This window comes from Neoarius graeffei, chromosome 19 (genome assembly GCF_027579695.1).
Source record: "Neoarius graeffei isolate fNeoGra1 chromosome 19, fNeoGra1.pri, whole genome shotgun sequence".
Lineage (NCBI taxonomy): Eukaryota > Metazoa > Chordata > Actinopteri > Siluriformes > Ariidae > Neoarius > Neoarius graeffei.
Genome location: NC_083587.1, coordinates 50,806,516 through 50,831,768, shown reverse-complemented (window position 1 = coordinate 50,831,768; position 25,253 = coordinate 50,806,516). Strand labels below are relative to the sequence as shown.

The 25,253-nt window shown below is 42.9% G+C and overlaps 1 protein-coding gene across 4 annotated transcripts in view; it reads left to right on the top strand.

Annotated features, from left to right (window-relative positions):
- The window catches only part of si:dkey-122a22.2 (uncharacterized), a 197,078-nt gene that overhangs the window by 66,056 nt on the left and 105,769 nt on the right, over positions 1-25,253 (top strand). For 3 of the 4 annotated variants that reach the window (XM_060900224.1, XM_060900225.1, XM_060900226.1), the window contains exons 6-7: positions 8,235-8,351; positions 13,779-13,853. In XM_060900224.1, coding sequence (XP_060756207.1) covers positions 8,235-8,351; positions 13,779-13,853 — 192 coding nt within the window. The remainder of the gene's footprint in view (positions 1-8,234; positions 8,352-13,778; positions 13,854-25,253) is intronic. The other variant, XM_060900227.1, reaches the window with a different exon arrangement.

Here is a 25,253-nt window from a genome sequence, read left to right as displayed (position 1 = left end):
CGCCCGGAAAACCCGGAGTGGATTTTCAGTGGTCTGTGTATTCTCTTATCGATCAAGTGGAATGGATTCTTTCACGAAGGCAAGCACAGGGGTACTCAAATAGAAATGATGAGGGGCCACATTTTTTTTTTTCCCATTTACTCAAAGGGCCATTTATTGAGAATGTGTATGATACATGCCATAATAATGTAACGCATTTATTTTAACATTTCCTTGTCATTGAACACAACAGTAATTAGGGCCTACCTAAAATAAAAATATATTTTTCATTTGGGCACAAATAACTGAATAAAATAAAGAAAACAAATAAATAACTGAATAAAACATTACCCTGTTAATAATCCAAAACAAATACCCTTCAAGCTGCCCATTTTCTGTGCTTTGGTTAACAAACTCAAGAACTAACTCACACTCTCAATATTGCTTAATGGGAGAAATGGCCTCGTGTGTCTTGGGCCAATGTTTGGAACCTTGGTTTGAATGGATTTTTTATTCCATCACACAACTGCTCTGCTACATCACCAGCCAGCATTTCCGTGCGTCTGCATGCTGTGGAGTCAGACAGGGGGATTTGTTGAATTTTGCCTTTCATTTCCTCTTTTTCTTTGCCTTCAAACAACGTGTCCATCACGTCAACCATGCACTCTTTCATTATCTCTGCGTCCGTGAATGGTTTCACGTGCTTTGCCAAAACCCACGCTACTCTAAAGGAGCATTCTGTTGCCTTTTGTTGTTTTGTCAAAGAAGTGTGGAGGATTCTGTTGGATGTTTGATATGACGCCATCAGAGCATTTAATTTTGTTGTTCTGGTCTCGGAGTTTTGCGGAAATGTCTCTTAAATGCTTGTGTTTTGATTCATAGTGCCGTTTCACATTGGACATTTTTATTGCCGCGACACTTTCTTGGCAGATTAAACACAAAGGTCGAGTGCTGGACGGTGGAAGAAAGAACGCAAACCTTTCTGTCCATTCTGGTTGGAATTGGCGGTTCTCGCTGTACAGTTTTCTTTTTGGTGCAAACTTCGAGCATGCCATTGTGGCTACGGCCGGTAAACTGACTGTCTGGAGTTTTGCGAGGGCTTAGATTAGCCTTGCTATTTGTTTATCGTTGCCATGGAGGCAATCCTCACATCTCGTCGCAGCGCGAGGGGCGCTCTTTCAAAATAAGAGCGGACAGCGCGATTGAAAAAAAAAAAGAATTAAAAAAAACCACACAGAACAGCTCGCGGGCCAGAAATAGACCCCCCGGGGGCCTAAAATGGCCCGGGGGCCGCTATTTGAGTATGGGGGACATAGACGTCGCCAGACCCATTTTAGGGTAGCTCCAGCCACCCTATCTTATGGCAAAGCCACCCTATATTTTTTGCCCTTTTTAAAATTATTTATATTTTTATTTTTTTTCCCAAAAAAAAACAAAGGCAGTAAAGCACTGAACATGAGCCATCAAGAACGCAAGTTAATCTGAACAACAGTTTCTGCTTGCTTATTTATTGTTTAATGCAATATTATTAATATCGTTATGATTCCTCCTCATTGGCTCTGTGTCAAGCGTCACGTCGAGTGGTAGGCTAGTAGGACTTAAACTATGCGGGCATTCTGCAGCAGGCGCGGTGCGGGCTTCCATTGAGTTGGGTTTGTTAGCTGGTGAAGTTGCTTCAGCAAGCAATTAAATGATGAAAGCAATTTTAAAATAGAATAGAAATGGTGGGAAGTGTGTCCCCAAGGTGTGATGCTCTTGAAATAATGAATTGATTGACAGCCTTAGTAGGCGCTCTGAAAAATGTTCGGCGCGCGCTGCGCGCGCACAATACCTTTTCTCCTCTGGGTGCTAAGCTACCCCTGTCTCTCAAACCTAGTGACGTCCCTGATGGGGGATATAGCACATTTCATACACAATGGCAGTTCAATGTGCTTTACAGAAGTAAAAACAAAAACAGTCAACAATAGAGAAATAAAATTACATAATATAATTTTATTTTTATTCTAAAACAATTAATTAAAAGAATTAAAAGAATTAAAAGAAAATAATAAGAATTAAACAATAGTAGAAATAAAATAATAAAATGAAGTAGGGGCGGCACAGTGGTGTAGTGGTTAGCGCTGTCGCCTCACAGCAAGAAGGTCCTGGGTTCGAGCCCCGTGGCTGGCGAGGGCCTTTCTGTGCGGAGTTTGCATGTTCTCCCCGTGTCCGCGTGGGTTTCCTCCGGGTGCTCCGGTTTCCCCCACAGTCCAAAGACATGCAGGTTAGGTTAACTGGTGACTCTAAATTGACCGTAGGTGTGAATGTGAGTGTGAATGGTTGTCTGTGTCTATGTGTCAGCCCTGTGATGACCTGGCGACTTGTCCAGGGTGTACCCCGCCTTTCGCCTGTAGTCAGCTGGGATAGGCTCCAGCTTGCCTGCGACCCTGTAGAAGGATAAAGCGGCTAGAGATAATGAGATGAGATGAAAATGAAGTAGTAGTTCAAATAGGAGGAGAAAAAAGAAACCAGCAGAATAGAATAAAGAATAAAATAGAATTAAAGCCGCAAGCGGCCTCGACGGGCCCTCGCGCCAGCGTCCAAGGGGGGCGGGGGCATGCGTCCCCGCGAAATACCGTAAAGAGTTTGCTTGCCAAGTTTGACAAATCAGAAGCTGCAATATCATTTGTGCCATAACCAGCACCCCCAGGGGCGAAAGTGCACAAAATTTGGCGTATATGTCAGGTGAGCTATGAAGAGTTTGCGTATGAAGTTTGATGACAATTGAGTAAATAGAAGATGAGATATAGATTTTTGAAGAATAAATTTTTTGGTTTTTCCCATGTCAGTAGGTGGCGCTATGCTGTACATGAGCGATTATGAGTTGGAGAAATAAGTGTCTACAACAGCAACGCACTATCACAAGGTAGTGGTGTGAAGGAAAAGCATTATGGAATTATTTACCAAAAACCCGTTTTGGAGCAATTGCCTTGGCCAAAAACAGCACCCCCCATGGACGAAAATTCCCAAAATGTGGTATACATGACATGGGAGGTAGTAAGAGGGTGGCCGTGAAGTTTGACCAAATTTGCGGAAAGATTGGATTTTTTGCCCAAAAATAGCGCCCCCAGTGGCGAAATATCACAGAAATTGGGTAACATGTCAGAAGCCCAATGAGGGATTTGCATGTGAAGTATGAGCAATTTTGAGCAATTAGAAGATTTGTTATGAATTTTTAAGCATGTAAAATTTTGCATTGAAAATTGATTGACGTAGAACTTCTGAACGGTTTACGCCACGTGAAACTTATTTAGTAACTTTTGTCAGCCATGTCTGTAGATGATGTGTATCAATTTTGGTGACATTTCTATGAACGGTCTAGGAGGAGTTGCGCCGTCTTCGTGGCCATGCATTTCGCACAAAAGTGAAATTACCTCACTTCCTGTTGGGCGTGGCTAATGCATTGGCATTACATTTTTGTCCGGCTTAGTGAGATACATATGCGTACCAAATGGCATGCCACTACTACAAACTACATGGCAACCAGGCACCTTAAAGCGGGAGGCCAAAATCACAACGAGTTAGGGGGCGCTATAGAGGCCCTGAGGCCCGCCTGGATCTGGGCTTTTGGTTCTCAGTAGCGGTGGCAGTCTAAGAAAAAGGAGCCAAATTTCGTGCGTTGTCGACCATGGCAAGCGCCCCAATAAGGGTCTTGAAAAGAGTTGGCTTGCCAAGTTTGACAAATCAGAAGCTGCAATATCATTTCCGCCATAACCCGCACCCCCAGGGGCGAAAGTGCACAAAATTTGGCGTACATGTCAGGTGAGCTATGAAGAGTTTGCGTATGAAGTTTGATGACAATTGAGTAAAAAGAAGATGAGATATAGATTTTTGAAGAATAAATTTTTTGGCTTTTCCCATGTCAGAAGGTGGCGCTATGCTGTACATGAGCGATTATGAGTTGGAAAAATAAGTGTCTACAACAGGAACGCACTATCACAAGGTAGTGGTGTGAAGGAAAAGCATTATGGAATTATTTACCAAAAACCCGTTTTGGAGCAATTGCGTCGGCCAAAAACAGCGCCCCCCATGGACGAAAATTCCCAAAATGCGGTATACATGACATGGGAGGTAGTAAGAGGGTGGCCGTGAAGTTTGACCAAATTTGAGGAAAGATTGGATTTTTTGCCCAAAAATAGCGCCCCCAGTGGCGAAATATCACAGAAATTGGGTAACATGTCAGAAGCCCAATGAGTGATTTGCGTGTGAAGTATGAGCAGTTTTGAGCAATTAGAAGATTTGTTATGAATTTTTTAGCATGTAAAATTTTGAAGTGAAAATTGATTGACGTATAACTTCTGAACGGTTTATCCTACGTGAAACGTATTTAGTAACTTTTGTCAGCCATGTCTGTAGATGAAGTGTATCAATTTTGGTGACATTCCCATGAACGGTCTAGGAGGAGTTGCGCCGTCTTCGTGGCCATGCATTTCGCACAAAAGTGAAATTACCTCACTTCCTGTTGGGCGTGGCTAATGCATTGGCATGACATTTTTGTCCGGCTTAGTGAGATACATATGCATACCAAATGGCATGCCACTACTACAAACTATATGGCAACCAGGCGCCTTAATGCGGGAGGCCAAAATCACAACGACTTAGGGGGCGCTATAGAGGCCCTGAGCCCCGGCCAAGTTTGGGCTTTTGGTTCTGAGTAGCGGTGGCAATTCTCGGAACTGGTGCCAAATTTCGTGCGTTTTCGCCCATGGCAAGCGCCCCGAAAATGGCCCAACAGCGGAGAAAAATAAAGAAGAAGAAGAAGAAGAAGAAGACGGAAGAATAATTAAAGCCGCAAGCGGCCTCGACGGGCCCTCGCGCCAGCGGCCAAGGGGGGCGGGGGCAAGCGTCCCCGCGAAATACCTTCCACAGCTTCTTCGGCAAGAGACATTACCACAAGGTAGTGGTGTGAAGGAAAAGCATTATGGAATTATTTACCAAAAACCCGCGTTGGAGCAATTTCGTCGGCCAAAAACAGCGCCCCCCATGGACGAAAATTCCCAAAATGTGGTAGACATGACATGGGAGGTAGTAAGAGGATGGCCGTGAAGTTTGACCAAATTTGCGGAAAGATTGGATTTTTTGCCCAAAAATAGCGCCCCCAGTGGCAAAATATCACAGAAATTGGGGAACATGTCAGATGCCCAATGAGTGATTTGCGTGTGAAGTATGAGCAGTTTTGAGCAATTAGAAGATTTGTTATGAATTTTTAAGCATGTAAAATTTTGCAGTGAAAATTGATTGACGTATAACTTCTGAACGGTTTATGCTACGTGAAACGTATTTAGAAACTTTTGTCAGCCATGTCTGTAGATCATGTGTATCAATTTTGGTGACATTCCTATGAACGGGCTAGGAGGAGTTGCGCCGTGTTCGTGGCCATGCATTTCGCACAGAAGTGAAATTACCTCACTTCCTGTTGGGCGTGGCTAATGCATTGGCATTACATTTTTGTCCGGCTTAGTGAGATACATATGCGTACCAAATGGCATGCCACTACTACAAACTACATGGCAAACAGGCACCTTAATGCGGGAGGCCAAAATCACAACAAGTTAGGGGGCGCTATAGAGGCCCTGAGGCCCGCCTGGATCTGGGCTTCTGGTTCTCAGTAGCGGTGGGAGTCTAAGAAAAAGGAGCCAAATTTCGTGCGTTGTCGACCATGGCAAGCGCCCCAACAAGGGTCTTGTAAAGAGTTTGCTTGGCAAGTTTGACAGATCAGAAGCTGCAATATCATTTTTGCCATAACCAGCACCCCCAGGGGCGAAAGTGCACAAAATTTGGTGTAGATGTCAGGTGAGCTATGAAGAGTTTGCGTATGAAGTTTGATGACAATTGAGTAAATAGAAGATGAGATATAGATTTTTGAAGAATAATTTTTTTGGTTTTTCCCATGTCAGTAGGTGGCGCTATGCTGTACATGAGCGATTATGAGTTGGAAAAATAAGTGTCTACAACAGCAACGTACTATCACAAGGTAGTGGTGTGAAGGAAAAGCATTATGGAATTATTTACCAAAAACCCGTTTTGGAGCAAGTGCGTCGGCCAAAAACAGCGCCCCCCATGGACGAAAATTTCCAAAATGTGGTATACATGACATGGGAGGTAGTAAGAGGGTGGCCGTGAAGTTTGACCAAATTTGAGGAAAGATTGGAATTTTTGCCCAAAAATAGCGCCCCCAGTGGCGAAATATCACAGAAATTGGGTAACATGTCAGAAGCCCAATGAGTGATTTGCGTGTGAAGTATGAGCAGTTGTGAGCAATCAGAAGATTTATGAATTTTTAAGCATGTAAAATTTTGCATCGAAAATTGATTGACGTAAAACTTCTGAACGGTTTATCCTACGTCAAACGTATTTAGTAACTTTTGTCAGCCATGCCTGTAGATGATGTGTATCAATTTTGGTGACATTCCTATGAACGGTCTAGGAGGAGTTGCGCCGTCTTCGTGGCCATGCATTTCGCACAAAAGTGAAATTACCTCACTTCCTGTTGGGCGTGGCTAATGCATTGGCATAACATTTTTGTCCGGCTTAGTGAGATACATATGCGTACCAAAAGGCATGCCACTACTACAAACTACATGGCACCCAGGCACCTTAATGCGGGAGGCCAAAATAACAACGACTTAGGGGGCGCTATAGAGGCCTGGAGCCCCGGCCAAGTTTGGGCTTCTGGTTCTGAGTAGCGGTGGCAATTCTCGGAACTGGTGCCAAATTTCGTGCGTTTTCGCCCATGGCAAGCGCCCCGAAAATGGCCCAACAGCGGAGAAAAATAAAGAAGAAGAAGAAGACGGAAGAAGAAGAAGAAGAAGACGGAAGAAGAATAATAATAGTGAACTCTTACAAGAACAATAGGGCCTTCGCCCATAGGGCTCGGGCCCTAATAATAGTGAACTCTTACAAGAACAATAGGGCCTTCGCCCATAGGGCTCGGGCCCTAATAATAGTGAACTCTTACAAGAACAATAGGGCCTTCGCCCTATAGGGCTCGGGCCCTAATAAAGTTAAAGTAAATTTAAAACATGCAGAGAAAGTAAAGATTATAAAAAATGTAAAGAAGACAATATTAATTATTTAGCAGAAAGTATCTGAGAACAGCTTGGTCTTTAGTCTAGATTTGAAGCTGCCAACAGCAGGAGCATTTTTGATGTCCTCTGGCAGTTGGTTCCATAGCTGTACTGCATAGTAGCTAAAAGCTGCTTCACCACACTTTGTTTTAACAACTGGTTTTAATAGTAAATTTTTCTGTTTTGATCTGGTAGATCTGATTGGGTTCGGCCGCTGCAACATATCAGAGAGGTAATTGGGCCCTGTACCATTTAGAGATTTGTACACCAGCAGCAATGCTTTTAAAGTCAATTCTGTAGCTTACTGGAAGCCAGTGAAGGGACCTTAGAATTGGAGTAATGTGCTCTGTTCTTTTTGTTCGTGTGAGAACCCTCGCCGCTGCATTTTGAACCAGCTGAAGTCGTTTGATGGTCTTTTTTGGCAGGCCTGTGAAAAGGCCATTGCAGTAATCAACCCTACTAGAGATGAAGGCATGTATCAGTTTTTCCAGATCATTTTTTGACATAAGTCCTCTTAGTTTGGAAATGTTTTCCGAAGCAATAGAAATGGCGCTGGGCGAAACTCATATTTTATGTTAAATGTGGGGGGGGGGTCCAAACGAAGAATTATGAAATGTGAGGGGGACATGTCCCCTTCACATTCAATGGTGGTGACGCCCATGTACAGGTTATAGGTCACATTAAAGGTGGGAAAAATTTTGAAATTATTTATCGTGGTCTTTTTTTTTTTTTTAACATCAGAAAAACCGATCATTTTAACAGGGTGTGTATACTTTTTATATCCACTGTACTTTCATACCGCTGCGCCACTGAAGGTTGCCGAGAACCGCATGCCCTCTTGTGCTCTGTCAGTTACATTCCTACATTCTCCATATTTCCTCCATGCATCAGCTATAACTCTTCCTGACCCCCTGTCTTCTCATACATATTGTTCATTATTATAATTACATGCTCATACTCATGCTCGTTTTCAATCTCGCCGAAATCGTTCCATCTTCTGTCGAATGGACATGAACAGATATGAGCGCTGTGCTAATATCCGAAACGGTCAGGGGTCCACAGATCCACAGGCCGATGATGAATTTGTGTTTTGACTGTGAAACATTGACCTGCATGTCATTTCTTCTCGTCTTCTCTTTTTGTCATCAGGATGGTGGACGACCTCCACCGGTTGGTCAAGGCTGCTGAGATAGCCACGCCCTTCATTCTGGTCGGCTCCGAACTGGGTGCGCTGAACGGCAGGTTTTATACTCACATCTATGACGCGTAAGTTGTTGTCTTAAATCGGACACGCTTTTTTTGGCTGAAATCATTCACGTCCTGTCCTCTGTCTATTACTGAGTAATAAATATTCAGTAAGATTGGTTCAGTGCACACCAAAATACTTCATTTCTCATCTCTGTGGTGCAGAGTAAGCTTGTTTCTTCTGGTAATAAGACATTCAAAGCGTGCACTATCACGATCATTATCACCATCTGTGTGTTTCATTTATTTGGTACAGTCAGTGTAAACACTGTTTTTGGAAACTGGTGTCCTTGCAAGAATTTTGCAGACTTTAACGGTATTTGACAGCAGGCATCCTTCTCAGCGCCTTAATTCTCTTTATTGCGTGACAGTACTATAAACCATAAAGGTTTAAAAACATAATGGACAAAATAGTTGCACTGTGTGAGGGAACGTTTCTGCGTAACTGAATTCCCTGTCTTGCAGTTAAATTGTGTCACTTGAGTCTTATTTGTCAGAACAGAAGTCATTTCAGTGGTGAAACATCGCTTTCTATTAAACATGACCTTCGAGGCTGAATATGTACCAGAATATATTTCACAATCCAAACTGTGCTTTCAATCTGACCTCAAACACTAGCAGGCACTTGTGTGAGTGCAGTAGAGTTACATGATATTCTGGGTTTTTATGTATATATTACAAGTCAAAAAATTACAACCTATGTGTATTTTATTTTATTTTATTTTTTGATCTGGGTTAAATTTTTTAACCTAGTTTATAATTTCCAACCTAGGTAAAATTTTGGATTATTAGCTTACCGGACCGGCTGCAGACGATGAGCTATACCATCACGTGGTGTCCATCTGTCCGTCCACAATTCACAAAAATCACTACTCCTCCCTGAGTTTCTAATGGATTTTGATTCTGATTATTTTGTTGGGAAGAGCTAATCAGTCTGCACAAGTGATTTCTCAAGTGTTTTTGGGTGGCACGGTGGTGTAGTGGTTAGCACGGTCGCCTCACAGCAAGAAGGTTCTGGGTTCGAGCTCAGTGGCTGGCGAGGGCCTTTCTGTGTGGAGTTTGCATGTTCTCCCCGTGTCTGCGTGGGTTTCCTCCGGGTGCTCCGGTTTCCCCCACAGTCCAAAGACATGCTGTTAGGTTAATATGGGACGGACTTGGGCTGAGGTGCCTTTGAGCGAGGCACCTAAGGGCCTCTGCATGCTCTTGCGACAAGGCTTTCGCAGATAGCTTTTCGCAGACAGTTGTAATTTATCGTTGAGTGGGGAGTAATAGGCGTGCGCGATGTTATTCACCGCCACAACGCAAGGGGGCGCGAAGTCACGAAATCGCTAGGAGTAGTTGGTGGGTGTGGTTAGTGGAGTGTTTATCCTCTGGTTACTTATAATGACTAGAACTGGAGTCGTATAGATGTACGTACTTCCTCACTTCCTCGATCAACCGCTCTTCGTGCTGCTCCATCTTCGCTCGTGTTTTTAAAAATGGCGGTAGTGAAAACAAACCAAACTGGGAAATTAGGGAAGCGGAAGTGCGTGTACAGCGGATGTAGAGTGGACCAATCAGAGCCCTCTTGTCTGCGACGCTGTCTGCGAGGCTTCTGCGGTGGTCACAATTTTTGGGAGGTGCGCGCAGAGCGTCTGCGAAGGGGGGGGGGGCTACGCAGACGTCATCTGCGAGGCCATCTGCGAGGACTGGGTTGTCAGCATAAATTGGCCTTAACTCCCAACTGCTCCCCGGGCGCTGTTAGCATGGCTGCCCACTGCTCTGGGTGTGTGTGTGTGCTCATTGCTCACGTGTGTGCATGTGTGTGTTCACTGCTTCAGATGGGTTAAATGCAGAGAGGAAATTTCACAAGTGTGTGATGAATAAAGTTGTTCTTTCTTTCTTTCTTTCTTTCTTTCTTTCTTTCTTTCTTTCTTTCTTTCTTTCTTTCTTTCTTTCTTTCTTTCTTTCTTCTCCTTAGCAAGTTGCTAATAATTAGGCCGATTTAGCAAACTTTCAGAAAAATCGCCACTCCTTCCCGAGTTTTCAATAGATTTTGATTCTGATTGTTTTGTTTTGAAGATTAAATTGTTCTACTTGTTCTCATGAAGAGCAACTTAGCTAATTATAAACGAGTCTGGTTTCTCATGGTACGGCCGCGTGACCTACTGCATCACTGACGCTCAATATCCTGCCATCCAGACAAAATCTATTTCAGGGAAGGCCTTCCCTTTTTTTTTTAATGGTTTATTTCCAGCTTTCCAAATACAATTTTGGCTCTTCATCCAGAAAATCTAATCAATCAACATAACTATATATAAAAATACTATATAAAATACTATATAAAAATTATAGAAAACTATAATAGAAAATAAACAAAAAAACCCATTAAAACCCCCCATAAAGCAGTAAAGGCGTTACTGTCTATTCGAGGAAGCGTCGAGAAAGTACGCCTTGGTTTTCCTAAGGAAAGGTCCCCTCTCTACAGTGTTTCTCGTTTTGCTTGGTAAGGTATTAAAAACTTTGGCACAGGAATGCTGGAAAGTTCCTTCAGCCTTAGGAACACTTAAGCGTAGAGCACCTGATGATCTTAGTACTCTGTCGACATTGGAGTGGAAGATAGGATGGCCAGTCCAAAGAATACAGCGCTTTATTTGTGAGGCACATTAGATGATAGTCCCTTCGGTCTTCAGTAGGAAGCCATTTTAACTAGATTATGTCCCTGATGTTGGCATAATGTCGAAGAACAAATCCAGCCTTCTCTCAGCAAGACAATGTCAAACCGCTTTCTGCACATACAGTATTAAAACTGCATGGCTCTGTAGTAAGAGAGTCTGGGTGCTAAACTGGCCTGCCTGCAGTCCAGACCTGTCTCCCATTTAAAACATTTGGCGCAAAATATGACAAAGGAGACCCCGAACTGTTGAGCAACTAAAATTGTGTATCAGGCAAGAATGGGACAACATTTCACTTTCAAAGCTACAGCAGCTGGTTTCCTTAATTCCCAAACATTTACAGTGTTGTTAAAGGTCCCATGGCATGAAATTTTCACTTTCTGAGGTTTTTTAACGTTAAAATGAGTTCCTCTGACCTTCTTAAGTCACCCCAGTGGCTAGAAATTTCATAATGTGTAAACCAAACTATGCCCAACATTTGAGAATGGCGCGTCAAAACGGCGCGTTGAGAAGCTCTTCCCTTTACTACGTCAGCAAGGGAGATGATCCCCATGCCCCCCCTCTGGATTCCCACCCACTGTATGGATTGCCCGCCCAGTTGTAGTGAGGAGACCATAGAGGACACAACAACATGGCATCACCTAAGCGAGCGAAACATGGAAATTGCGCTGTACATGGATGTGACAACACAGAAAGGAGTCTGTTTTTACTGCCGATGGGAGAGCCCCTGAAGACGCAGTGGCTTAATTTTATTTACTTCAATAATACGCCGTCGAGTCTACCTAAGACGGTGTATGTTTGTCGGAAGCATTTTCCTGAGGAATGTTTCCACAACTTGGGACCGTACAGGGCAGGTTTTGCACATCAACCGTCACTGAAGCCTGGGTCCGTACCAAGCATCCCTGCCGCATCAGCCACGAACACCGAACAAGTAAGTGTATAACTGTTAAGTCGTTTTGCCGTGTTTTAAAATCGGTGCGTTTGCAATGGCTACATTAGCTGTGCAGCTAACCGCTTCCTGCAGTTAGCCAGGTACTCTGCGCTACCTCTGTTATAATAGCCAATCAAAACAGTTTTTACAAAGACACCCACATTCTTTTTTTTTAAGTCACTTGTTCATTTTATTTGTTTGTTTGTTCAGTAAAAACCCAAACATTTGTTGAATTTATTTTATTTCCTCGCGTCGCACCTTAATGACGTCAGCGCGCGGTATTTTTCCCTGATTCTGGGCCGGGGTGTCGTGAGTGGCAGAGCAGCTCCATCGCTGCGATCCATTGAAAGTCAGCCCTAGATCCAATCTTCTGTCGGGAGCCGAGGTCGTGCGGGCGGCCCTCCAGCGGCACCGGCTGCCCGTGGAGGCAGCGGTTCTCCCAGGGGCAAGTTGGGGGGAGGAAACGGCAAAGTTCCCACTCCTCCATGGTAAAACTGCTCAGTTTTACCATGGGCCTCAGGCTGAAAAAAACCCGACAAAGTCCCAGTTTTACCATGGGCTCGAGTTGTACCATTTTTTAGACAGGGCGGACGGACCAGGGCATTCGCCCGCCTGGCCGTGCCCGACGAGGAGCGCTCTCGGCCGGCTTGGGAGGCAGACGGCAGCCCCTCCCCCTCCCCCCATGGCACGCCCCCACCCTCTACCCTTCCCCGCCTCCTGCTTCTCATTAGCAAAACGACGCACTGGGAAAAGCGCTGAAATGGGGCTTTCTCCCAGGAGGCTATATTTACGTGCTGAGGGTTCATTTTGAGAAAGGCTGCGGATATAACATCCGGAAGCCTCCACGAGCCCGTTTAAAGCATCAACAAACCACCATGCCATGGGTCCTTTAAAAGTAGAGGTGATGCAACACAGTGGTAAACATGCCCATGTCCCAACTTTTCTGAAACGTGTTGCTGACATCAAATTCAAAATGAGCATATATTTTAAAAAATAAATAAATTAAATTAAATTTCTCAGTTTCAACATTTGATATGTTGTCTTTGTACTATTTTCAATGAAGTATAGGTTTCCATGATTTACAAATGATTGCATTCTGCTTATATGTACAGTTTATACAGCGTCCCAACTTTTTTGGAATCGGGGTTGTACGAATGTGTAAACATGAGAGAGGATGAATTTTGAAGTTTCAACGCTTGCTTTGAAAATCTCTTTGATGAAAGAAATCATGGAAATATTTTCAAAAAAAACAACGTTTATTGACAAGCCTTCATTTTCCACTGTAAATGAGTTTTAAATAAATTCAAGGGTATGCCGAGATGGGTGCCATCTTGGCGGCGAACATGTTTTCTGTTCTTTGTCTCGCATAGGGAATTGTGTTGTCGTTTTAGTCTGTGGTAATCGCACATACACTACAGATGTGGTAGATATAGACTGGATAGAGTATTCTGTTTAATGCTATTTACGTTGACCTGCCATGCTGAGGTCAGGTATCTACCAAGCTCTTACAGATCTTCGCTGTGGGATTAAGTGTTGCTCCATAAATCCTCTGATTATATCCCCACACCCTCCCTCTGACACATTTAACACTTCATCAGCGCCCATATAGAGCTGTTAATCCTGTAAATTAAGCTCTGACGGCTGTGTAGGATCCGCGAAACAAAAATATCGCACCCATGATGGTATCAATCACGTACGTATTAAAGGTGGAATGATGTGGACGTGGTCTGCGTCTCAGCCTTGGTACTCGGAGAGTGCTTGAGATTGAGCTTGAGCTTGTCGTTGTGCGTTTTGTTTTTTTGTTTTTTCCCCCCAGTTGTTGAGCACAAACACATTACCCAGGCTCTGTCTCTGTTTGTCCAGGCAAGTGTCGGACTTGGTGCTGATCAATCCCATTCCAGAGGACGTCTTTGAAGAGGAGATGTGGCAGCAGTACTGGTGAGTCATTTCGAGGGAGACAGAGAGCGGGGGGGAGTGGGAGAGATGGGAGACTGCACATTGACAGTGTTCTGCTGTTCATCACTTTAATCCAGGGCCCAATTAATCAAAGGTCAGTGTTCGAGAGTGTTCGAAGCTGTCCTTAATTCATATCCGAGTGCAAATCATTCTCGTATGAGTCAGCAGAACTCTACAGCACATTATTCACTCTGTTCTACACTTCTGCCTGTCATTATAAATTTAAAGCAGGCTGCCTTTAATTTTAATCCACCTATAAATTGATCATCTCAGTTAAAAAAAACTTTTTTCAAGGAGCATTCTTGAACGTTCAGCACCAGGAATAAAAAATACATTGCTTTCTGTTTCACTTCAACTAAAAAAGAGGCAGGACCGAGCAGCTCTGTTCTAACTCCAGGGCCAATTTCAGGGCCAATGAAGAAAAAAGACAAGTCTATTGCATGGTATTAGTACAAATCCCAATTTTTCTTAAGTGTCTTTGTAATTATAATGATTATTACCTTCGGCTGCCCTGATCACTTTGTAGCACTTATTCGACAACTGCATGATGGGATGATTGGGCAGGTATGCCATCAAAACGCCAACTTTCTGAATGAGTTTCCAATTACCAACGGACTCAAACAGGGGTGTGTACTTGCTCCAACACGTTTTTTCCATGTACCTCGCTGCAATGCTTTACGAAATCCCACCAGACAATCCGGGACTGGAGATTAGATACCGCTTTGATGGAGGACTCTTCAACCTTTCAAGACTCCGCTCGCAAAAACTGACCAAAGTCAACAAGATTACAGAACTTCAGTATGCTGATGACAGTGCTTCACCGGCCCGTACGCCAGAAGAATTACAAGAATCCGTTAATACCTTTAAATATGCATATGATCGTTTTGGACTGTCCATCAACACCCAGACGACAAAGGTTTTAATTCAACCTGCACCTGGATCGACTATTCCAGAATTTGATGTGTATGTATCTGACACACCACTTGAACAAGTGGACCATTTCTTGTACCTGGGAAGCATGCTCTCTAATCAGTGCAGTTCTGAGCGAGATGTTGAGAACAGGATCCGTGCTGCCCATGTAGCCTTTGGCAGACTATCTAAGCGTGTTTTCCAGAACAGAGATCTAAAGCAACAAACTAAGCTCATGGTGTATCAAGCTGTTGTTGTTTCACCATTACTCTACGGTTGTAAAACATGGACCCTGTACCTCCGAGATATGAAGAAGCTCAAACAATTCCATCAACAGAAGTTGAGATTAATTTTGAACGTTAAATGGAAGGACTATGTTACCAACCTTGCAGTCCTAGACAAAGCTCAAATGACCAGCACTGAAGCAATGATAGTCAAACATAGACTCAGATGGACAGGTCGCGTACTCCGCACGAGTGAATCCAGGTTACCCCGACAAGTTTTATTTAGTGAGATCAGTTCTGGGAAAAGGCCTCGTGGTTGCCCCTTACGAAGATATAAAGATCAGCTCAAACAGACATTGAAGAAGGCAAACATAGATCAGAAGTCCTTGGAAGACCTTGCTCAAGATCGCAAAATCTGGCGGCGGGCAACTGCTGCCGAGCTGTTTGACGCTGACTGACGCCACAATATAGAAGAGAAATGTAAGAGAAGAAAGATGAGACAGAATCTACCATGTTCACCACCAGAGATCCAGTGCAGACTGTGTGGGAGAATGTTTCATGCGAAAATTGGACTTGCCAGTCACCAGAGGCGTCGTCATAAGTTATCTGAAGGAATATGAATCTCGGAAACGAGGAACAGACGATACCTTTGGCAACTTCCGTTTGTTACTTGTGAAAATCTGAGATTTTTGCAAGTATGTTGATCTGTCCGTTTGTTTGTTTGTTTGTTTGTTTGTTTGTTTGTTTGTTTGTTTGTTGGTGCTCTAGCATCGTCATTTCTTGACCAATCTTCACCAAAATGCACAGGACAACTCACTAGGGTCACACAGAGGCATCATTAGTTTTTGATGGGTCAAAGGTCAAGGTCACCTAGGTCAAATCTTGTAAAAACACCTAATTGGCCATAACTTTCATTTCTTTGTGATTTTCGCAAGTATCGTGCTCTGCATGACTTCTTCATTTTTGTTTGTTTGTCTGTTCCCAACGTAACTCAAAAAGTAGTGAATGAATTTTGATGAAATTTTGAGGAAAGCTGAGCCATGAGCCAAGAAACAGTTGATTAGATTTTGATGCAACTCTGAATGTGGTTTGGCGGAGATATGAACTCCACCAAGTGCCCTTCTAATTAGCTGATCTGGCCATAAGGCCGATGAGCTGTTGCCATGGCGTCCGTCGTCTATCGTCCACAATTCAGTTAAATCGTATCTCCTCCGTCAGTTCTCCACGGATTTCCGTTCTGATTGTTTTGTTTGAAAGAACTCATCACTCTGCACAAAATTTGGTCGTTGTTTTGTCAAATTTTTTTTGCTAACGATTTCATAATTAGGCCAAATTAACAAATTTTCCAGGTCTCTCATTAGAATTGTATCTCTTCTCGCAGTTCTCACCCAATTCCAGTTCTGATCGATGTTTTGAGTAGATCTTCCCTTGAGGAACAAAATTTGTTTGTTTGTTTGTTGATTTTCCTGTTGGAAACAATTTCTTTACAACTTTGTTTACTTTCAGTTAAATCGTGTCTCCTCCCTCCTTCAGTTCTCAATGGATTTCAGTTCTGATTGTTTTATTTGAAAGAACGAGACCTTCTGCACAACACTTGGTCGTTGTATTGTCAATTTTTTGCTAACAAATTACAACCCTGATTCCCAAAAAGTTGGGACAAAGTACAAATTGTAAATAAAAATGGAATGCAATAATTTACAAATTTCAAAAACTGATATTGTATTCACAATAGAACATAGACAACATATCAAATGTCGAAAGTGAGACATTTTGAAATTTCATGCCAAATATTGGCTCATTTGAAATTTCATGACAGCAACACATCCCCAAAAAGTTGGGACGGGGCAATAAGAGGCTGGAAAAGTTAAAGGTACAAAAAAGGAACAGCTGGAGGACCAAATTGCAACTCATTAGGTCAATTGGCAATAGGTCATTAACATGACTGGGTATAAAAAGAGCATCTTGGAGTGGCAGCGGCTCTCAGAAGTAAAGATGGGAAGAGGATCACCAATCCCCCTAATTCTGCGCCGACAAATAGTGGAGCAATATCAGAAAGGAGTTCGACAGTGTAAAATTGCAAAGAGTTTGAACATATCATCATCTACAGTGCATAATATCATCAAAAGATTCAGAGAATCTGGAAGAATCTCTGTGCGTAAGGGTCAAGGCCGGAAAACCATACTGGGTGCCCATGATCTTCGGGCCCTTAGACGGCACTGCATCACATACAGGCATGCTTCTGTATTGGAAATCACAAAATGTGCTCGGGAATATTTCCAGAGAACATTATCTGTGAACACAATTCACCGTGCCATCCACCGTTGCCAGCTAAAACTCTATAGTTCAAAGAAGAAGCGTATCTAAACATGATCCAGAAGCGCAGACGTCTTCTCTGGGCCAAGGCTCATTTAAAATGGACTGTGGCAAAGTGGAAAACTGTTCTGTGGTCAGACGAATCAAAATTTGAAGTTCTTTATGGAAATCAGGGACACCGTGTCATTCGGACTAAAGAGGAGAAGGACGACCCAAGTTGTTATCAGCGCTCAGTTCAGAAGCCTGCATCTCTGATGGTATGGGGTTGCATTAGTGCATGTGGCATGGGCAGCTTGCACATCTGGAAAGACACCATCAATGCTGAAAGGTATATCCAGGTTCTAGAGCAACATATGCTCCCATCCAGATGACATCTCTTTCAGGGAAGACCTTGCATTTTCCAACATGATGATGCCAAACCACATACTGCATCAATTAGAGCATCATGGCTGCGTAGAAGAAGGGTCCGGGTACTGAACTGGCCAGCCTGCAGTCCAGATCTTTCACCCATAGAAAACATTTGGCGCATCATAAAACGGAAGATACGACAAAAAAAGACCTAAGACAGTTGAGCAACTAGAATCCTACATTAGACAAGAATGGGTTAACATTCCTATCCCTAAACTTGAGCAACTTGTCTCCTCAGTCCCCAGACGTTTACAGACTGTTGTAAAGAGAAAAGGGGATGTCTCACAGTGGTAAACATGGCCTTGTCCCAACTTTTTTGAGATGTGTTGCTGTCATGAAATTTAAAATCACCTAATTTTTCTCTTTAAATGATACATTTTCTCAGTTTAAACATTTGATATGTCATCTATGTTCTATTCTGAATAAAATGTGGAATTTTCAAACTTCCACATCATTGCATTCCGTTTTTATTTACAATTTGTACTTTGTCCCAACTTTTTTGGAATCGGGGTTGTAGTAATTAGGTCAACTTAACACATTTTTTTCTGGCTAGAATTGTATCTTCTTTCTCATTTATTATACGAATTCAGTTCTGATCGATGTTTTGGGTAGAGCTTCACTCGGGGGAACAAAATTTAGTCCTTTGTTGATTTTCCTGTTGTGAACAATTTGTCGTGGAGGTTGGTCCTCTCTCACGTTGTCGCATTTCAGTTCTGTTTGATGTTTCGGTAGTCCTGGTTGTTTTGATGGCAGGCCAGATGAGCTACTACGTCCTTGACGTTCTGGTTATATTTCAAATGGCACCAAATGGCTAATTCCACGTTCTATATTTTGGATATTAAATCGGTTAGCCAATGTGAACTGATGTAATATTCAAAATATGATTAACTGATTCCTTTCTGTTTGCTCGAGATACCTAGCTAGCAAAATTCTTTGTCTCAAGTAAGGTAAAGGCCAGGCTTGTGTAACTTCTTCCATTAATACTACACACACAGTTATCTATGAGGAAAATTAGGATTAGGAAGTCTGGAGATAATTGGTGCCTCGAGTAAACAGATTTTTTTAATTTTTATTTTTATTTTTTTCTAGTTAGAATTTTATTACAGTTCTGTTTTAACATGGTGCTGGACAAAGGCCACCATACTCCAACCTTCACCTGCAAAGCCCATAAATATACCCAATATTCAGTATTCAATAACTGAACACAGTTTATACAAGGAATAAAGCATGATTGGGTGTGCTGTTCTGGGAAAACAATAAACAATAATGTGGCGTGAGGTAAAATAGAGAACTCTTGCCTCTCTGAAGTTGATTATTTACCATTTGTATCATATTTTGGGGAAGCCATGGCCCAATGGTTAGAGAAACAGCTTTGGGTCCAAAAGGTTGCTGGTTTGATTCCCTGGACTAGCAGGACTGGCTTAAGTGCCCTTGAGCAAGGCACCTAACCCCCAACTGCTCCGGCAAGAGTGATGGCGTACCTTGTGTCTAATTAGCCAATGAAAAACTGTTGTTGTGAATATCAGTTCGGGCATTGAACCCGACCAACCGAACTGAACTGATCATATTTTAAACTGCCGAAGCGTTTTATTAACCTCACTGATTTGTTACAAAGAGACGACTGACACTGGAGACAATGGGAAATGTTAATTAAATGCTAATTTCCTCAGAGAAAATTCCCTCTGTATGTTGAGCATCCGCTGTCCACGTGCCCGTGTAAATTCATATACATTCGTATGCAATAATCATGCGATTTGCTTTAAAAACCTGACCAGTCAAGCAGTTTGCTGTGGGGTAAAACTAAATAATCCAAGCCCTATAGTTTCAACTGGTCACTATATTTCGGTTTCCTCTACACTTCTATAAAAAGAGCGTTCGCCGCTTTCCCAGCATGACTCTGAAATAATGAAGATGTATGAGAGATTTGCGCCGTGGCACCGTGCGAGTAATCTCATGTGAGCCATCTCTGCTTCATAACCTCCAGCCGCTGTTATTTTTCCTGCAGTTATGTAACACAATTGGGGTTCAGTCAGATAAAGGATGAATAATGCAGGATACTTTAATTTATATGTGACTGAAAGTGGAGCAGCAGCATTTAACTGCAATGTGTGTCCAATTACCCTGTGATTAATCGGCGCTCAGACCGAGAAGCCTAAAACGCCAGAGATGCAATTCAATTACTTAGGCATAGCAAAATAAATGTCGGGGATATTAACTTAAGTTGTAAGTTAATATAGCTTACATGGAGTTGCGTAACAGATTTTGTGACTTATGGAGGTGTTAAGTCGAGTTGGCTGGTTGCATTAAAGATGAATTAAGGAGACATTTGATCCCTGTCAGTCGTGCAGTGTGTAATGGAGCTTCAAGTGCAACTGAGATACCGCACACTGACTAATTTATTGATTTACATGACCTGTTTTTTTTTTAAATAAGAAAGCATTTACCTTTTTACATCTTCAAGGACAGTGTTTCAATAATTACAGTTGTGCTCATTAGTTTACATACGCTGACAGGGGCGCCACCAGAAATTTTGGGCCCCATGAAAGATTAGAATGTTGGGTCCCCCAACTTTGCCCACCCTCGTCACAATTGCACTATTGTCATTATTTGACTTTTGATAGCCCATGGACCTTGAGTTTGTGACTTTGTTATTACATTTTGTGTATTAACCTACCAGGGACTAGAAGAAATCTGGTCAGTGACTAATTCTGGTGCATTTACAATCACAAATGAAAATTCAAGATTTTGCCACATGCCTTCTTGTGCTAGGACAATTGGTAGTGAAATATGTGATGTGACTGCTAATAAATCATAGAACACGTAACCATGTCAAACACTTGACTGGTGTCCCTTATTAGCAACACTTTAATCTAGCAAACTGTATATGGCGCTCGCTCATTAAAAACTTCAATCCTAAAGCATTTATGGGTTGTATTGCTGCTTACCTCCTTCTCCAAAGGGGGGTTCAGTGGTTTGGTAGGGCGGAGGTCGCCCTGAGGCTGAATCTGTGCATATTTAGGGCACCCCATTAGTTATGAAACTGGTTATTAGCACTAGTTATTAGCACCAGCATAACGTAGTATTTCATCTTGTTTATTATCACACAAGTCAGTTCAGTTATTAAAATGGAAAAAATGTCACTGTACAAACTGTAAAAGTGTTCTGTTGATAGGCTAATCCAACCACGTTCATACTGTTCATTTACCATTCGCTAATATTTTGAACACACATGTGAGCGATAGCTACCTTTCTTTGGGAAAAACTGAGTGACCAGTTGCCTGCCTCTCCGGTCCCTCTCAGCTTTCAGCTGCCTTTCTTTACGTTTTTGACAGCCACTCTTCATATTTAGCGATCATAGACTGTACGCACTCCACTGCTGGCTGGCTGGCTGCTGCACCGCGACACAGCAGCAAGTAGCGTTGCACTGATCAGCGCACAGATTTAACGCATCGCGCTTCTACCAGAACTGGACCGTACCATTTCGCAAAAGGGGGAGGGTTAAATGACAATATGTTGAAGAACTCAAGAAATAGACAACCTTGTTCAATTAGCTCATTTTACCAGATGGAATATTGCATTGTTGTTATTTCAAAAGTCTTATTAAAATCATTAAAAGCATATTATCAGCCCCTTAAAGGGCCCCATGGCAGTGCTGGGCCCCTAGAATTGTTCTAACCTCTCCCCCCCCGGCGGTGCCCATGTACGCTGACCTGGGTATGACTTTAAACTGCAACCGGTGGTGAGTCTCAGGTCCAAGAGGACTTGAGTATTGGGGAAAGTGGAGTTACTTCTTAATCACCATTGCTCCCGGGTCCGCTCTGACCCGGAGTGGTAGCACCTGCCTGGGTTCCAGCTATGTGTTAAATAGTACATCGCCAATAAGGTGCTGGCAGCAGGGTGCTTTTTGGTGCAGTGTGGCAGATGAACCCAACAGGGTCGATGGCACGCAGAAGAGCCACTCAAATGGCCAACGGATGGTGTCACTCAACAAGTCAGTTGTCACTGCGTGGCAACTTCCATACCCGTCAGGTCTGTGGCACTTTTGTACACCACTTGGCATCAGGTCTGGAGGGCCAGAGAGACAACACGATGGGGGCACAACATTGTTTGTCTTACCTTACTGTGCAAGACGCTTCATTAGGAAAGGAGAATAGCATGCGCGAGCTCACAAGGCCAGACATTCCGTGGCGGCTCGGCCAGGCCGTTTATGCCCCCGCTGCGGTCAACTCTGTCGCTCTGGTGCAGGCCTCGCAGCCCATCTGCATTGCTGCACATCCTAATGAAGCAGTCATCATCGCTAGCAATGGACATTCGACGACAACGACGACATACACTGACCTGAACGTCATCATGGACACCATTGGGCTTTCGATGATTTCTTTGAACTGATGTTCAAAGGAAACTCCTGTTTCCTGAGTTGTTCGCGCTGAGTCTTTTTTCCCGCGAGTGCCGGCGTTAATTACTAATCCTTTTTTAACTTTTTTTCTATAAATAAATTTCCAGTATCGTCTTCATTTTTATCATACTGTCGCTTTCATTTTTGTACTTTTCACTTTCGCTTTCCTTTTTCCGTTTTTTTTTTTTTTTCCGGTTTTTTCTCTTTCTTTTTTCGGAAGAACCCCGAGACCGGAAGCTTTCTTTTTTTCTCCTCCACAAGCGGAGGCCATCTGATCTGCTTTAATATCAACAGATCTTCATTTAAGGTACGTGAATCTTTTCATCATGGCACACCTTCAGCCTGTTCAGTGTGCTGAGTGCAGGATGTTTAGTCATTCTTCCTCCGTCACTAGCGATAGCTCTATTAGCTTTACTTGTGATAAGTGCAGATTAGTTAGCTCTCTGACGGAGAAGATTTCAGTGCTAGAAGCGCGTGTCCAGGCTTTAGAGCAGGTTAGTGAGCGTCAGAACAGTGTAGTTTCTGTTAGGGAAAGTCTGGACGCCCTAGGTGGAGTTAGCAATCCCCCAACTCCGGCATTAGAGCCCTTACAGCGGGGCGAATGGGTGACGGCTCGGCGGCATAAGCGTAGAGCCAAAGCTACCGCTGAGGCTCGCCCACGGGAGCACGACTCCTCTCCGCGTCACGTGTCGAACAGGTTTGCTCTCCTTAGTGATGCACCCACTGAGAAACCTGAAAGAGCTCTGGTTATAGGGGACTCTATCATACGGCACGTGAAATTAGCTCAGCCTTTAGGGGCACCAGCAGCTTTAGTCAGGTGTATACCGGGAGCCAGGGCGCCGGACATAGCAGGTAATCTTAGGGTCCTAGGCAAGCATAGGTTCTCAAAGATAGTTATCCATGCAGGAGCTAATGATATACGCCTTCGTCAGTCTGAGGTTACTAAGAGTAACTTTGTAGAGGTGTTTAAATTAGCGAAGGCGATGTCCGATGCTGTAGTATGCTCTGGCCCCATCCCAATGCGGCGTGGCGATGTAGCTTACAGCAGGTTATGGTCGCTGAACTGCTGGCTGTCCAGGTGGTGCTCTGAAAACAGTGTGGGCTTTATAGATAATTGGGCTAATTTTGAGGGCACTGCTGGCCTGTTAGGGCGGGACGGTATCCATCCCACTCGGGAAGGTGCTGCTCTCATTTCCTGCAGCATAGGTCATAGTCTCAGAACAGGCCTAGTTAATTTCTGACAATCCAGAGCCAAGGCCAGGGAGCAGACGAACAGGCTAAACCGACTGTCTGCTAGCTGCACAGAGTCGTCACTCAGGGCCCACTACATCGAGACTGTGTCTGTTCCCCGAGCTCAACAAAAAGGTAGAAATTTTCAGAGAGTTTGTTCCAGTAACCTAATCAATATAAAATTAGATCAGACTGACTGTACAGCTGCTGCCAGCACCTTTGATCTAAAGGTGGGGCTATTAAATATTAGATCTCTTACATCTAAAGCGCTAATGGTTAATGAACTCATTACTGATCAGGAGTTTAATGTACTGTGTTTAACAGAAACATGGATTAAGCCAAATGAATATATAGCATTAAATGAAGCGAGTCCTCCTGGATACAGTTATATACACCAGCCTCGTCTAACTGGCAGAGGAGGAGGCGTCGCGGTTATTTATAACGATTATCTAGGTGTAACACACAAACCTGGTTATAAATTTAATACATTTGAAGTTCTTCATACTCATATAATGTATGTAGCCTCAAAAAATAAGTCTACCCAGTTAATTCCATTGCTTATTATTTACAGGCCCCCGGGGCCATATTCTGAGTTTCTTTCTGAATTTGCAGATTTTATCTCAGATTTGGTTATTTCCTTAGACAAAGCTTTAGTTGTCGGAGATTTTAATATTCACTTTGATAACCCAGAAGACCCTTTAAAAACAGCGTTTGTGTCCATCTTAGATTCAGTCGGGATTAAGCAGAATGTCATAGGACCGACCCATAATGGTGGTCACACCCTTGATCTAATACTAACATTCAGATTAAACGTAGACAGTATAGTCATACTTCCACAGTCTGAAGTTATCTCAGATCATTGTCTCATCTCATTCAAAATATGTCTGAGTAATAATATATGCACCTCACCACGCTACTGTATTAAACGTACTTTCACGTCAACTACTGCACAGAGCTTTGTGGATGATCTCCCGGGGCTGTCAACTTTGATTGGGTCACTGTCAGCCCCTGCAGAACTCGATCAGGCAACTGAATGCTTAGAGTCAACATTCCGCCATACTTTAGATAATGTAGCTCCTCTAAAAAGGAAAATGGTCAGAGACAAAAAATTAGCACCCTGGTATAATGATGACACTCGCACATTAAAACAGACCACTCGAAAATTGGAACGTAAATGGCGTCAGACAAAATTGGTAGTGTTCAAATTGGCGTGGAAGGAGAGCTTCCTGAAGTATAAAAAAGCTCTTAGTGCTGCGAGATCAACATATCTCTCCTCCCTAATAGAAGATAACAAAAATAATCCTAGATTCCTATTTAATACTGTAGCAAAATTAACCAGGAATAAGTCCACTATCAACACATGCACACCTGCAGTATGTAGTAGCAACGACTTCATGAATTTTTTTAATGACAAAATTGAGAATATCCGACAAAAAATTCAAACTACTAATTCAAGGTTAGACAATGAAAGTGACCTTGTAGTTAACAATATAACTGTATCAGATCATCAGTTAGAATGTTTTACTCCCCTAAAAGAAACTGAATTACTCTTATTAATCTCTACATCAAAAGCCTCAACTTGCGTACTAGATCCCTTACCGACACATCTATTCAAACAGATAATGCCTGGAGTAATTGAACCGCTTCTAAAAATAATAAATTCTTCTCTTATGATTGGCTATGTACCCAAATCCTTTAAACTAGCAGTTATCAAACCCCTGATTAAAAAACCTGACCTTGATCCCTGTCAGCTGTCCAATTATCGGCCAATATCAAACCTCCCCTTTATCTCCAAGATCCTTGAAAAAGCTGTGGCACAGCAGTTATGCTCATATTTACATAGGAATAACATCCATGAAATGTATCAGTCAGGATTTAGACCTCATCATAGCACAGAGACAG